We start from the raw sequence: 12,877 nt of genomic DNA on the forward strand, positions 1-12,877 counted from the left end.
GTGGTCATCCTAATAGGTATGAAGTGATTTTTTTTTTTTTTTTTTTTTGCTTTTTAGGGCACAGCCATGCCATATGGAAGCTCCCAGGCTAGGGGTCCAATTGGAGCTATAGCCACCGGCCCATGCCACAGCCATAACAACCAATGCATGATCCAAGCCAAGTCTGTGACCTACACCACAGCTCAGTTAAGGGATCCTTAACCCACTGGGCAAGGCCAGGATCAAACCTGCGTCCTCATGGTTGCTAGTCATTCTCCGCTGAGCCACAACGGGAACTCCTGCCCATTTTTTTAATCAGGTTGGTTTTGTCATTGTTATTGTTGAGCTGTAGTTCCTTAAATATTCTAGATATTAACTCCTTAGCAAATTCATTATTTGCAAATACTTCCTCCCATTCCAGGAGTTGCCTTTTCACTCTATTGATTGAGTTCTGTGGTACACAGAAGTTTTAAACTTTGATGCAGTGTATCTATTTTTTCTTTTGTTGTGTATGATTTTGATATCATATTCAAGAAATTGTTGCCAAGTCCAATATCATGAAGCGTTTCCCCTACGTTTTCTTCTAACAGTTGTATAGTTTCAGCTCTTACATTTAGTTCTTCCATGCATTTTGAATTAACTTTTGCATAGGTTGTAAAGTAAGTTCATCCATTTGCATGTGGATTTCCCGTCTTTTTAACACAATTTGTTGGAAAGGCAAGCTTTTCCCCACTAAATGGTCTTGGCACCCTTGTTGAGTATCTTTTGACCATATATGAGCGGTTTCTGAGCTATAAACTTTTGGGTAGGGTGGTACAGAAAAGACATGGTCTCTGTCTTAAGGAAGCCACAGAAGAGTTGAATACTCAGGTTCCGTTTCAAACAGCATTTGTCCAGCACTGGTTGTGTGCTCAGTAGGTCCACGTTTTCCCCCTTTAACCTCTTAATCTTCCCATCCAAACAGGTCGGATGATCCCCTTTAACAAAGGAGTAAACTCAGTCTCCAGAAAAGCACGGTTATGGCTTGTACAGGGGCAGGGATGGAGTCACGATTTGAACCCAAAGTTCTTGGCTCCAAATACCCTGCTATTTCAGGTTAATTTGGACCTCGTGTTAGAAAAATGCGGGCATAAGTGAAATGAGATGGTCTCTATTGAGCAACCCTGCAGCTCGAGGGTCCTATGTACTAAGGAGTCGCTAAAAGCCGGGGACCAAGCATGAGGTGTAGACGTTAAATCCCACTAAGCTGCAGAAAATAGCGGAGCCCAAACCCCAAAGCCGCCCGGAAGGCCAGAATCTTTGCGGTGGAGCCCCGCCCCACCCCGGGCGGACCCCAAGTCTTCACCCGGAACCTGGGCGCGGCCGGGCTGTGCTATTGGCGCGGGTGGGAGACAAGCAAAAGCAAAATGCTCGCGACGAGATTCACGTTGAAATGCCCCCCACTATCTCTCCGGATGGAGCGTGTACAGTTTTACAACGTCTTCAGGATTAGCTTCCTGGCCTCTCTCCCTTTTATTCAACTCCCGCGGTGTTACTTCTTCCCCTTTGCCCCTGCAATGGATGTCCTCTTGGTACGCCCCCACCCTGACTAGGAAAGACAAGGTGGCCGCCCTCCTGGGCACTGCGCATGCGAATCCCCGCCGAGGGGGTGGGGGGGGGGTGGGAACGCGGACCCCGCCCCTTCGCGACTCCACGAGTGACGTCGTGGGGGGCGCCGGCCTCCGCCCGGCTGCGAGCGGTGAGAGCGAGCGGCGGGTGCACCCGACGCTGCTAGACCGGGAAGGGATGCGGGTTTTGAGTTTCTTCTGCAGGAGGGGCTTTGCGGGGGAGGGGAGGCCTAGGGGCACTAGCAGCCGCAGACCCTCGGGCTCTTTCCTCCGCCTTCCTGCCTTTACCCCCTTTCCAGAAGGGCCGGGACGGGAGGAAGGGCCGCGGTTGAGCATTTCCCTGGAGCCCTCCTTTCCCCCCATCCCATATGTTTAGCTCTCCTTCCAGATGTTCCTTTTCATCAGGCTGTCGCTTCTCGCCTGGGAAAGAGCACTCCACTTGGAAGCAGGAGACGGGTTTCAGACCTTGGCCCTACCACTCCCGTATTAAAAAGTCCTCAAGCCCCAGTTTTCCCTACAGTATTTTTGCCTTGCCTCACCTGATTTTGAAGATCAATATGACCCAGAGAAATAGAAAGGAAATGGACATTTGTTCAGTTCCTGCAAGGGCAAGTACTATGCAAACTGTTTTATCCGTTCCGTTTAGTCCTCACTACTTGGTGTTCTTAGAATTCCCATTTCACAGATTCTGAAGCTCACAAAGCCAGTGAGTGGCAGAGAAGGATTCAAATTGAGCAGTTTAGCTCCAACGTGGAGTTTTCATCAGGCACTTCCCTTCCCTGGGCTGTTGGTTGGAACTGTTCTTCAGCCAGACCCTGGGCCCCTGGAACGGCTGCTTCCTGAATTTCTCCCCTTGGGAATTCTCCTTTTCAAGTTCCTTTTTCCAGTACAGCATACTCTGCTCTGCTTCCGCCTTGATTACTTGAGAAATGAAATGCAGCAAGCATTCATTGAGCGGTGCATGGAAACGAACACTTGGAGTCCAGAGCCGTGGATTCTTGTCCTGGCTTTGCCACTAACTGGCTGGGTAGCCTTGAGCAAGTCCCTTGTCTTCTTGGGGCTTTAGCTTCCCTTTGAATAAAATGGGTAAGTGCCTTCTTACTGGCAGGCTCTTGACCAGGTCTTCCTTCCTGTCCTCAAGCAGGCTCTCCCTGGAGGCCCAGACCCCTCTGCTCCCCATGGGCAGCTGCCAGGCAGGGCACAACCTGCATCTCTGCCTGGCCCACCACCCACCTCTGGTCTGTGCCACTTTGATCCTGCTGCTTCTTGGCCTTTCTGGCCTGGGCCTTGGTGGCTTCCTCCTCACCCACAGGACTGGCCTGCGCAGCCCTGACATCCCCCAGGTGAGTACTTACCCTCATGCTCATTCTTCCTTTGTAGGACAGCTTTTGTTGCTAATCTCCTCTCCCCTCTCCCCTGCCTTCCTTTTGCATACAGGACTGGGTCTCCTTCTTGAGATTGTTTGGCCAGTTGACCTTGTGCCCTGTGAATGGGACAGTTACAGGGAAGTCGCATGAGTCTCACGTCGTGGGCTTACTGACCACCTTGAATTTCGGAGATGATCCAGACGGGAACAAGACCCAGACATTCCAAGCCCAGGTCCCCAGGAGTCAGATGGGATTGAAAGGTGAGACCAAGGAGGACTGTGGGATTGGGCATCAGAACACTCAGGTTTGGAGCTCCTGTTGCTCATTGGGTTAAGACCCTGACGTAGCGTCTGTGAGGATATGGGTTCAATCCCTGGCCTTGATCGGTGGGTTAAGGACCCAGCATTGCCGCTACTATGGTTCTGGTTACAGCTGTGGTGTAGATTTGATCCCTGGCCTGGAAACTTCCATGTGCCACGGATGCAGCTTTAAAAAAAAAAAAAAAAAAAAAAAGGAAAGAAAAAGATACAGATGTGAACAGAAGTAGATACCTTTAAGGAGTTCCCGTCGTGGCGCAGTGGTTAATGAATCCGACTAGGAACCACAAGGTTGCGGGTTTGATCCCTGGCCTTGCTCAGTGGGTTAAGGATCCGGCCTTGCAGTGAGCTGTGGTGTAGGTCGCAGATGCGGCTCGGATCCCGCGTGGCTGTGGCTCTGGTGTAGGTCGGCGGCTACAGCTCTGATTCGACCCCTAGCCGGGGAACCTCCATATGCCATGGGAGCGGCCCCAGAAAAGGCAAAAAAGACAAAAAATAATAATAAAATAAAATTTTTTAAAAAGTAAATACCTTTAAGTGGGTACCGTAGAACAAAGGTACAATGAGAATACTCAGAAGGGCGTCAAGCCGGGATGGTGAAGACAGGCTTTTCCAAGGATACAAGGCTTGAACTGAGGCTTAGGAATGTGCTCCTCCAGCCAGAAGGCATGAAGATGGGGATTATGAAGACACATATAGGAACTTTCTGGGGTTCCATTTGACCGGCGCAGGGGAAGGAGTGTTAAATGAGTGGCAGGAGGTGAGTGAAGAAGCAGCAGAATCCCATGGAGAGTCTTGTGCCAAGCCAAGGTTGTTGTACTTTATCCAATATCTTCGGCTCGAAGAATTTAATCAGGAAAATAGTAAAATTTTGTTATTGTTGTTCTTTTAAAAAGATCACACGGTGTTGGCTGACTGCCTGGAAGGAATGTGTCCATATGCACAAAGACCAGTTAGGAGGTGGTTGCAATAAAAAGATGGTAAGACAGTGGTGTGAAAGAAGGGGACTGATTTGAGAGAGTCATTAGAAGTGTGGGATACACAGGATTTGGTGACAGATTCGATCTGGAGAACACAGAAGAAAGAGGAATTCTCTCTCTCTCTTTTTTTTTCCTTTCTCTAGGGCCACTTCCCGCAGCATATGGAGGTTCCCAGGCTAGGGGTCGAATCAGAGCTGTAGCTGCTGGCCTACACCAGAGAGACAGCCACGCCAGATCCAAGCCGCATCTGCGACCTACACCACGGCTCACAGCAACACTGGATCTTTAACCCACTGAGCGAGGCCAGGGATCAAACCTGTGTCCTCATGTATACTAGTGGGGTTTGTTACTGTTGGGCCACAACAGGAACTCCATCTCTTTTTACCTTTTTTTTTATTCTTTTTTTTAAAAAATTACAGTTCATTTACAATGTTGTGCCCATTTCTACTGTATAGCAAAGTGACCCAGTCATACATACATACATATTCCCTTTCTTGTATTATCTTCCATCGTGGTCTATTCCAAGAGACTAGATTTAGTTCCCTGTGCTGTACAGTAGGACTTCATTGCTTATCCATTCTCAACGTAATAGTTTGCATCTACTAACCCCAGGCTTTCAGTCCATCCCACTCCCTCCCGCATCCGCCTTGGCAACCACACGTCTGTTCTCTATGTCTGTAAGTCTCTTTCTGTTTTGTAAATAGGTTCATTTGTGCCGTATTTTAGATTCCACATATAAGTGATATCATGTGGTCTTTGTCTTTCTCTTTATAGGGTTAATTTTTTTGGGGGGGGGTCTTTTTGCCTTTTCTAGGGCCACACCCGCGGCATATGGAGGGTCCCAGGCTAGGGGTCTAATTGGAGCTGTAGCCACTGGCCTGTGCCAGGGCCACAGCAACATGGGAACCTTAACCCACTGAGCGAGGCCAGGGATCACACCTGCAACCTCATGGTTCCTAGTCGGACTCGTTAACCCCTGAGCCACGATGGGGACTCCCGTCATTCTCTTTATGACTTCACTTAGTATGAGAATCTCTAGTTGCATCTACGTTACTGCAAATGGCATTATTTTGTTGTTCTTTTTTTTTACCACTGAGTAGTATTCTATTGTATATATGTACCACATCTTTTTAATCCATTCTTCTGTTGGCGGACACTTAGGTTGTTTCCATGTCTTGGCTATTGTGAATAGTACTGCTATGAACATATGGGTGCAGGTATCTTTTTGAATTACAGTTTTGTCTGAGTATATGCTCCGGAGTGGGATTGCTGGGTCATATGATGGTTCCATATTGAGTTTTCTGAGAAACCTCCATATTGTTTTCCAAAGTATTTGTACCAGTTTACATTTCCAACATTGCAGGAGGGTTCCCTTTTCTCCACACCCTCTCCAGCATTTGTTACTTGTGGACTTATTAATGATGGCCATTCTGACTGGTGTGAGGTGGTACCTCATTGTAGTTTTGATTTGCATTTCTCTAATAATTAGTGATGTTGAGCATTTTTTCATGTGCCCACTGGCCATCTGAATGTCTTCTTTGGAGAAATGTCTGTTTAGGTCCTCTGTGCATTTTTCAGTTGGGCTGTTTGTTTTGTTGTTGTTGTATGTTTCTCTCTCTCTCTTTTTTTTTTTTTCATTTTATGACATTGTGGGTTTTTTTGTTTTTTGACGTTGTGTTTTTTGTATTACTGAATGGCCAGAACATTACTTTAGTGGATGTAAGCTGATCCATTAATTGGTTAGGCTAACATTTGTTAATGCTTTTGCTATTAAACATTTCTATTGTTTTCTGTTTTTGGTATGGAGTCACGATAATTTGGTGTACTTTACATTTTTCTTTTGAATCCTTTCCTTAGGATTAATTTCCATAAGTGGTATTACTGAGTCAAAGGGTGTGGACCTTTTTTAATTTTTTAATTTTATTTTTTATTTTTTGTCTTTTTAGGGCCGCACCCGAGGCATATGGGGGTTCCCAGGCTAGGGGTTGAATTGGAGCTACAGCTGCCAGCCTACACCAGAGCCGCAGCAACACCAGATCTGAGCTGCGTCTGTGACCTGCATGACAGCTCACGGCAATGCTGGATCCTTAACCCGCTGAGTGAGGCCAGGGATCGAACCTGTGTCCTCATGCATACTAGTTCATTAACCGCCACGATGGGGACTCCTGGACCTCTTTATTTATTTATTTATTTATTTATTTATTTTTTGTCTTTTGTCTTTTTGTTGTTGTTGTTGTTGCTATTTCTTGGGCCGCTCCCGCGGCATATGGAGGTTCCCAGGCTAGGGGTCTAATCGGAGCTGTTGACACCGGCCTACGCCAGAGCCACAGCAACGCGGGATCCGAGCCGAGTCTGCAACCTACACCACAGCTCACGGCAACGCTGGATCCTCAACCCACTGAGCAAGGGCAGGGACCGAACCCGCAACCTCATGGTTCCTAGTCGGATTCGTTAACCACTGCGCCACGATGGGAACACCTCTTTTTTTAAATACAAAAACTCATTGTGGATTCAGACTACACAGACGTGTACAAAGCAAATGTAAAAGTCCTCCTTATCTCCACTGCAGAGTCCACAGTTTAGTGGGCATCCTTTCAGTTCTTCTCTGTCTCTAGGTACAATTGCAACAGAAACAGCCAGATTGTCTCCTGAAGGGTATTACCAGTGGAGAGTGCCCATTTGCCCACCTCTCGGACAACTCTTAGCAGTTTTTTAAATTTTTACCAATTATGTGGTCTAAGGAAATTACCAGACTGTTTTAACTTACTTTCTTCTGATAGCTAGTGAGGCTGAGCATCTTCGTTTAGGTAAATTGGCCATTTTAAAGTCTTTTTTTTTTTTTTTTTTTTTTTTTTTGTGGCCATGGCTGTGGCATGTGAATGTTCCCAGGCCAGGGATTGAACCTGCACCACAGCAGCCGCCAAAGCCACTGCAGTGACAATGTAGGATCTTTAACCTGCTGTGCCACAAGAGAACCCCTACTAATTTTTCAACTATTTGTCTTTATAGTCTGAATTTTTTTAGATCTTTATACATTTTTTTTTTTTTGTCTTTTTAGGGCCACACCCACGGCATATGGAGGTTCCCAGGCTAGGGGTCGAGTCACAGCTGTAGCCGCCAGCTTACACCACAGCCACAGCAACGCCAGAGCCATGTCTGTGACCTACACCATAGCTCATGGCAGCACCAGATCCTTAACCCACTGATTGAGGCCAGGGATTGAACCTTTGTTGTCACAGATACTGGTCAGGTTCATTTCTGCTGAGCCACGATGCAAACTCCTGGATCTTTATACACACTTGATAGTAAACTCTTTTGCTAATTAAATATATTATAGGTATTTTCATCAATTCTGTTTGTTTTTTTTTTTATCTTTCATCGTGTAGAAGCTGTAATTTTTATGAAATTTACTCTAATCCTCTACTTAGGCTTTTATGTTTTGTGTCTTTTTTTGGAAGCCCTTTCTTTTCCACTTAAAAATTAGAAAATGTTTTTCTATATTTTCTCTTAATACTTCTTAGGTTTTTATTTTGTTTTAGTATATTTGTATAGCTCTTTAATACATCTGGATTTTATAGTGCGAGATGAGTCTAACATTTTTTTCCCATATAGAATTGTTCTAAGGCCAATGACTTAGTAGACCATCCTTTTCCCACTAATTTGAAATGAGATGTGAACCTTTGATTTTATTTGCTTTTTAGGCATATGTGAACCTTTTATTTTATTTTATTTGCACCCAAGACATATGGAAGTTCCCAGGCTAGGGGTCAAATTGGAGCTACAGCCACTGGCTTACACCACAGCCACAGCAACGCCAGATCCAAGCTGCATCTGTGACTTACACCATAGCTCACAGCAACGCTGGATCCTTAACCCACTGAGCAAGGCCAGGGATTGAACCTGCGTTCTCGTGGATACTAGTCAAATTTGTTTTCACTGAGCCATGAGGGGAACTCTTCTACCCAAGTTTTGTTGCAGCTTACTGAGTATTGCTATGATTGTTTTATTGATTGTGAGCTAATTTAAATTAATTTTTGTGGAGTTCCCGTCATGGCGCAGTGGTTAACGAATCAGACTAGGAACCATGAGGTTGCAGGTTCGGTCCCTGCCCTTGCTCAGTAGGTTAACGATCTAGCGTTGCCCTGAGCTGAGGTGTAGGTTGCAGGCGCGGCTCGGATCCCAAGTTGCTGTGGCTCTGGTGTAGGCCGGTGGCTACAGCTCCAATTCGACCCCTAGCCTGGGAACCTCCATATACCGAGAAAGTGGCCCAAGAAATAGCAAAAAGACAAAAAAAAAAAGAAAAAGAAATACATAAATTAATTTTTGTTTATATTGATACACAGTTATTTTCATTTCTCAGTGATGTAAATGATGGCATTAGGGCCCTTTATTACACAGAATCAATGCCAGAATACCTGAGGTAGTAGGAAGCCTGCAGAAATGAATGTGTCTAAAGGTGGATGGCCCCCATCCTACCCTGCATTTTCTTCCATCTCCTTCCCTGTGCCCCTCATAGGATCTTCTGGAAGCGATCTGGTCCTCATTACAGCCAGGGTGACCACAGAAAGGACCTGCCTATATTTCAGTGCTGCTCCAGGAATCCTGCCTTCCAGCAAGCCACCCATGTCCTGCTCTGAGGAGGGAGTAGGAAATACCACCCTGAGCCTTATGGCTGAGGGGTGTGTCAGTGTCTGGAGCCACGAAGGTCTTGTGCTCACCAAGTTGCTCACCTCGGTAAGAGCTTCCGATTATTGGAGTTTCATAAACTACCATGCTGAATGATGTGAGGTTTGTTTTTTTGTTTTGTTTTGTTTTGTTTTGCTTTTTCTAAGGGCCACTCCTGTGGCATATGGAAGTTCCCAGGTTAGGGGTTGAATTGGAGCTGATGCTGCCAACCTACGCCATAGCCACAGCAATTCGAGATCTGAGCCGCATGTGTAACCTACACCACAGCTCTCATAAACACTGGATCCTTAACCCACTGATTGAGGCCTGGGATTGAACCTGCATCCTCATGGATATTAGTTGGATTCCTTTCCACTTCCCCACAGTGGGAAATCCATGAATACTGTCTCTTGAAGGTGCCTGGAGGCAATTTTACCTAGTAGTAAAAGCATAGGCTTTATAGTCCTGCCGCAGAGGCTGCGTGACATTAAGCAAGCATATGAGCCTCTCTGAGCCTCAGCTTCCTCATCTGTAAAACCATGATACTATCTCCTAATTCCAACAAATAAGGGTAAGTGAGAATGAATGTCCAGTGCCTAGGTTAATGCCTGGTTAGTAAGAGATTGGCTAAATGACAGCTATTAGTATTAACTATTGTCTTTAAATACAATAAAACATGATCTTAACCTCAAAGGCATTCAGAAGCTGTAATTAGAGGCAGAATGGGCTAATTGCTTTCATAGAAACCTGACCAAAGTGTTATTCAAGCAGAGTAAGGACCACTTAGCTCTAACTTGGACATTTATGGAGAGTGCCTCACCAAGGAGGTGGTATTTAAGAAAGGGAATTGTTTACAGTAGTTTATAATGTACAAAGTGCATTCAGGTTCATTATCGCATTTGATCTTAAAACAGCCTTTTGAGGTAGCTGTTATTATCCCATTTTACAGATGAGGAAACAGACTTAGAGGGAGTGTATTGCCCCAGGCCACGCAACTGGTTAAGTGGCAGAGCCAGAATTGCCACCTTCAGCCATCTGATGAGTCCCAGGCTCATTCTTCCCTGTCAGGATGATCCTTGAATGAGGAAGATTTGAGCAGGGATGCAGGAGAGGGGGTTCAGGAGATGGGGGGAGATCTGTTCTAGGCAAAGGGACTGACCTGAGCACAGGCCTAGGGAGTGAAAAGTGTTTGGTCTTCAGGGGCATTCCATGATGAAGGCTTAGGGGTGCCTTAGGGGAAGAGGCGAAAGAGATACAGGGAGCAGGTCTTGAGGCTCCGTGATGCCTGGCTGAGATGCTAGACTTGATGCTTCAGGCCATGGGAGCTGCTGGAGCCACTGGTGGAGCAGACTGGCTAAGTGGAGGAGAGAGACCGGTTAGGAGGGAGCTGCATACCCTTCCCTTACATCGGCGAAGATCCTGCTGAAGAGCATGACCTGGGAGCTTGGAATCAGAGTTCTTGGTTTCCAGACCCGGCTCTGCTTGAACATCTTAAAATGCAGACAATAGTGAACATTCCTGGAGTTCCCATTGCGGCTTAGTGGTTAACAAACCTGACTAGGAACCCTGAGGGCAGAGGTTCGATCCCTGGCCTTGTTCAGTGGGTTAAGGATCCAGAATTGCCACGGGCTGTGGCGTAGGTCGCATGCTGGACCTGGATCTGGCGTGGCTGTGGCGTAGGCCAGCAGCTATAGCTGCGATTCTACCCCCTAGCCTGAGGACCTCCATATGCCGCAGGGGTGGCCCTAAAAAGACAAAAGACCAAAAAAAAAAAAAAAAGTGCACGTTCCTATCTCCTGATGTCATTATGAATGTTCAGTTTGATGCTTGGGCAATAAAGCAGTCTGTAAACCATTGAGACAAATGTGGAGTTCCCATCGTGGCACAGTGGTTAACGAATCCGACTAGGAACCATGAGGTTGTGGGTTCGGTCCCTGCCCTTGTTCAGTGGGTTAACGATCCGGCGTTGCCGTGAGCTGTGGTGTAGGTTGCAGACGCAGCTCGGATCCCGCGTTGCTGTGGCTCTGGCGTAGGCCGGTGGCTACAGCTCCGATTAGACCCCTAGCCTGGGAACCTCCATATGCCGCGGGAGCGGCCCAAGAAATAGCAACAACAACAACAAAAAAGACAAAAAAAAAAAAAAAAAGACAAATGTTAGCCTGTATAAAAATAACATTTTCCTTTTAGTTGCTCCTCTCCCCCATGGAGGCTTCTCTCTATAGCCCTTAGGCTAGGGTATCTAAGATGTCTTTCCAAGGGAAGTTTCTCTACAGTGCCTCTCCATCATTCCTCCTCCCCTCTCTGTCCTCACCCCTAGGAGGAGCTGGCTCTGTGTGGCTCCAGGCTGCTGGTTTTGGGCTCGTTCCTGCTTCTCTTCTGTGGCCCTCTCTGCTGTCTCACTGCTCTGTGCTTCCCCCCGCGCCGGGAGTCCCACTGGTCTAGAACCCGGCTCTGAGGGCACTGGCCTAGTTCCTGTCTCGTTCTCAGGTAAGGTTCTTTGCCTCAGTCCTGTGGGAACAGGGGATGGGGCGGGGGTGGCAATTCTAACTGAGAAAGAGCCATTCCTAAACAATATGGTTTGGCTTTACTTATTTCTGTGCCTTATATGGGTGGACTCATAATATTCTTTTGTGACTGACTTCTTTTGGTTAAACATTCTGATTTTAAGATTCATCCATAGGTGTAGTTCTCATCCAGGCTTTTTGGCATCAGTGGTGAATGAAGAGGGTTCAAATTTGATATGTTCTGGATATGAATTAATGTTTGTTTTGCATTTGTCCTAAAATTCTGATACCCTGTTTTATGATGCAAATTTTGTAAAATTCATTTTGAACTGCTCAAAGGAATTGATTGATGATTCCATTTACTGGGCACATACTACGTGCCCAAGGACTTCACATGCATCTTCTCTTTTTCCATTAGCCATCATTCCATTTAGATAAAGTTGATTCTGCTAGCAGGGTCTTTGGAGGGAACACATCTTCCAAAGTGGGAGTGTGGGACATATTGGACTAGTTAGTGGGTCAGCTCATTATGGTTAAAATATATATATATATCCTGTAAAAAAATCTCACCCTTTCAGGTGAGTCTCATATAATTTGAAAATGAGTCATATATTGTACACCCAGCTCCTAAACTGTTCTCAGCTTGCTGGCTGCTGTGCCTTAGGAAATAACTGGGAGAGAAGAAGAAACAGCACAGGCCCAGGGAATGGCTCTGACGAAAGGATTTAGACCCTCAAGACTTACCTAGTTTTTTTCTTTTTCCTTTTCCTTTTTTTTGGGGGGGGGGGGGCTCTGCCTGTGGCCTGTGGAAGTTCCCAGGCCCAGGTATCAAACCCATGCCACATCAGTGGCCCACACCGCTGCAGTGACAAAGTGGGATCCTTAACTTACTGTGCCACAGGAATTCCGCGACCACCTACCTGGGATGGAGAAAGGCGGATCCCTCTCAGCCTTTCTTAGATCTGAGCAGACTGGAAAGGAAGAGTTTCTGACTCCTGGCAGATCCTGGGGTCCTGAGGCCATCTCAGTTGGCATAAGTGCCTGTACCTATCTCTAGTTGTCACTTCCTCTGCTCCTTCCTCAATTTCTACAGCCATCCCAGAGCTTCCTCCACGGGTCCTCTGACCTGCCCTGTTTTTTCATTTTGTTCTCTTCAGGTGTGAACTTCTTGGGTCTTCGTTCGGAGTTGGAAGAGATGTTACAAAAAGTGGAGAGCTGGAATGTGGGAGGAAATAAAAGGCTTTTTTTTTTGCCCAGCGTTTCCCAGGGTGTTCATTGGGAATTGGATTAAGGTGGGAGTTTTAGGGTAGAGGGGCTTGCGAGGTTTTGGCGGATTTTTCCTTGTTGACTCTCTAGTTTGGGATACAGGTCGGTATAGGGCATAGGTTACTGCAGCTCTCGGGTATGGTCATGGAAATGCTTTGACATAAGTGCAGTGTGACCTTGTGCACGTCATGC

General features: G+C 46.5%; 1 protein-coding gene across 3 annotated transcripts; it reads left to right on the top strand.

Annotated features, from left to right (window-relative positions):
* The first annotated feature begins 1,665 nt into the window (after positions 1–1,665).
* Positions 1,666–12,672, top strand: TMEM219 (transmembrane protein 219). 3 transcript variants are annotated; one of them, XM_085017153.1, is made up of 6 exons: positions 1,666–2,194; positions 2,731–2,929; positions 3,024–3,213; positions 8,767–8,984; positions 11,233–11,402; positions 12,577–12,672. In XM_085017153.1, the coding sequence occupies exons 2-5, from the start codon at positions 2,765–2,767 to the stop codon at positions 11,368–11,370; spliced, it is 711 nt and encodes a 236-aa protein (XP_084873279.1). In that variant the 5' UTR covers positions 1,666–2,194; positions 2,731–2,764; the 3' UTR covers positions 11,371–11,402; positions 12,577–12,672. The 3 variants fall into 3 exon arrangements, with proteins under 3 accessions (XP_084873279.1, XP_020943669.2, XP_084873278.1); XM_021088010.2 differs by having other exon boundaries at positions 1,666–1,717; XM_085017152.1 differs by lacking the exon at positions 1,666–2,194 and having other exon boundaries at positions 2,503–2,929.
* Positions 12,673–12,877: the final 205 nt, after the last annotated feature.

This window comes from Sus scrofa, chromosome 3, assembly GCF_054392235.1.
Source record: "Sus scrofa isolate SSC_HxYL_T2T_F1_AM1 chromosome 3, Sscrofa_HxYL_maternal_Yorkshire_Landrace_v2.0, whole genome shotgun sequence".
Taxonomy (NCBI): domain Eukaryota; kingdom Metazoa; phylum Chordata; class Mammalia; order Artiodactyla; family Suidae; genus Sus; species Sus scrofa.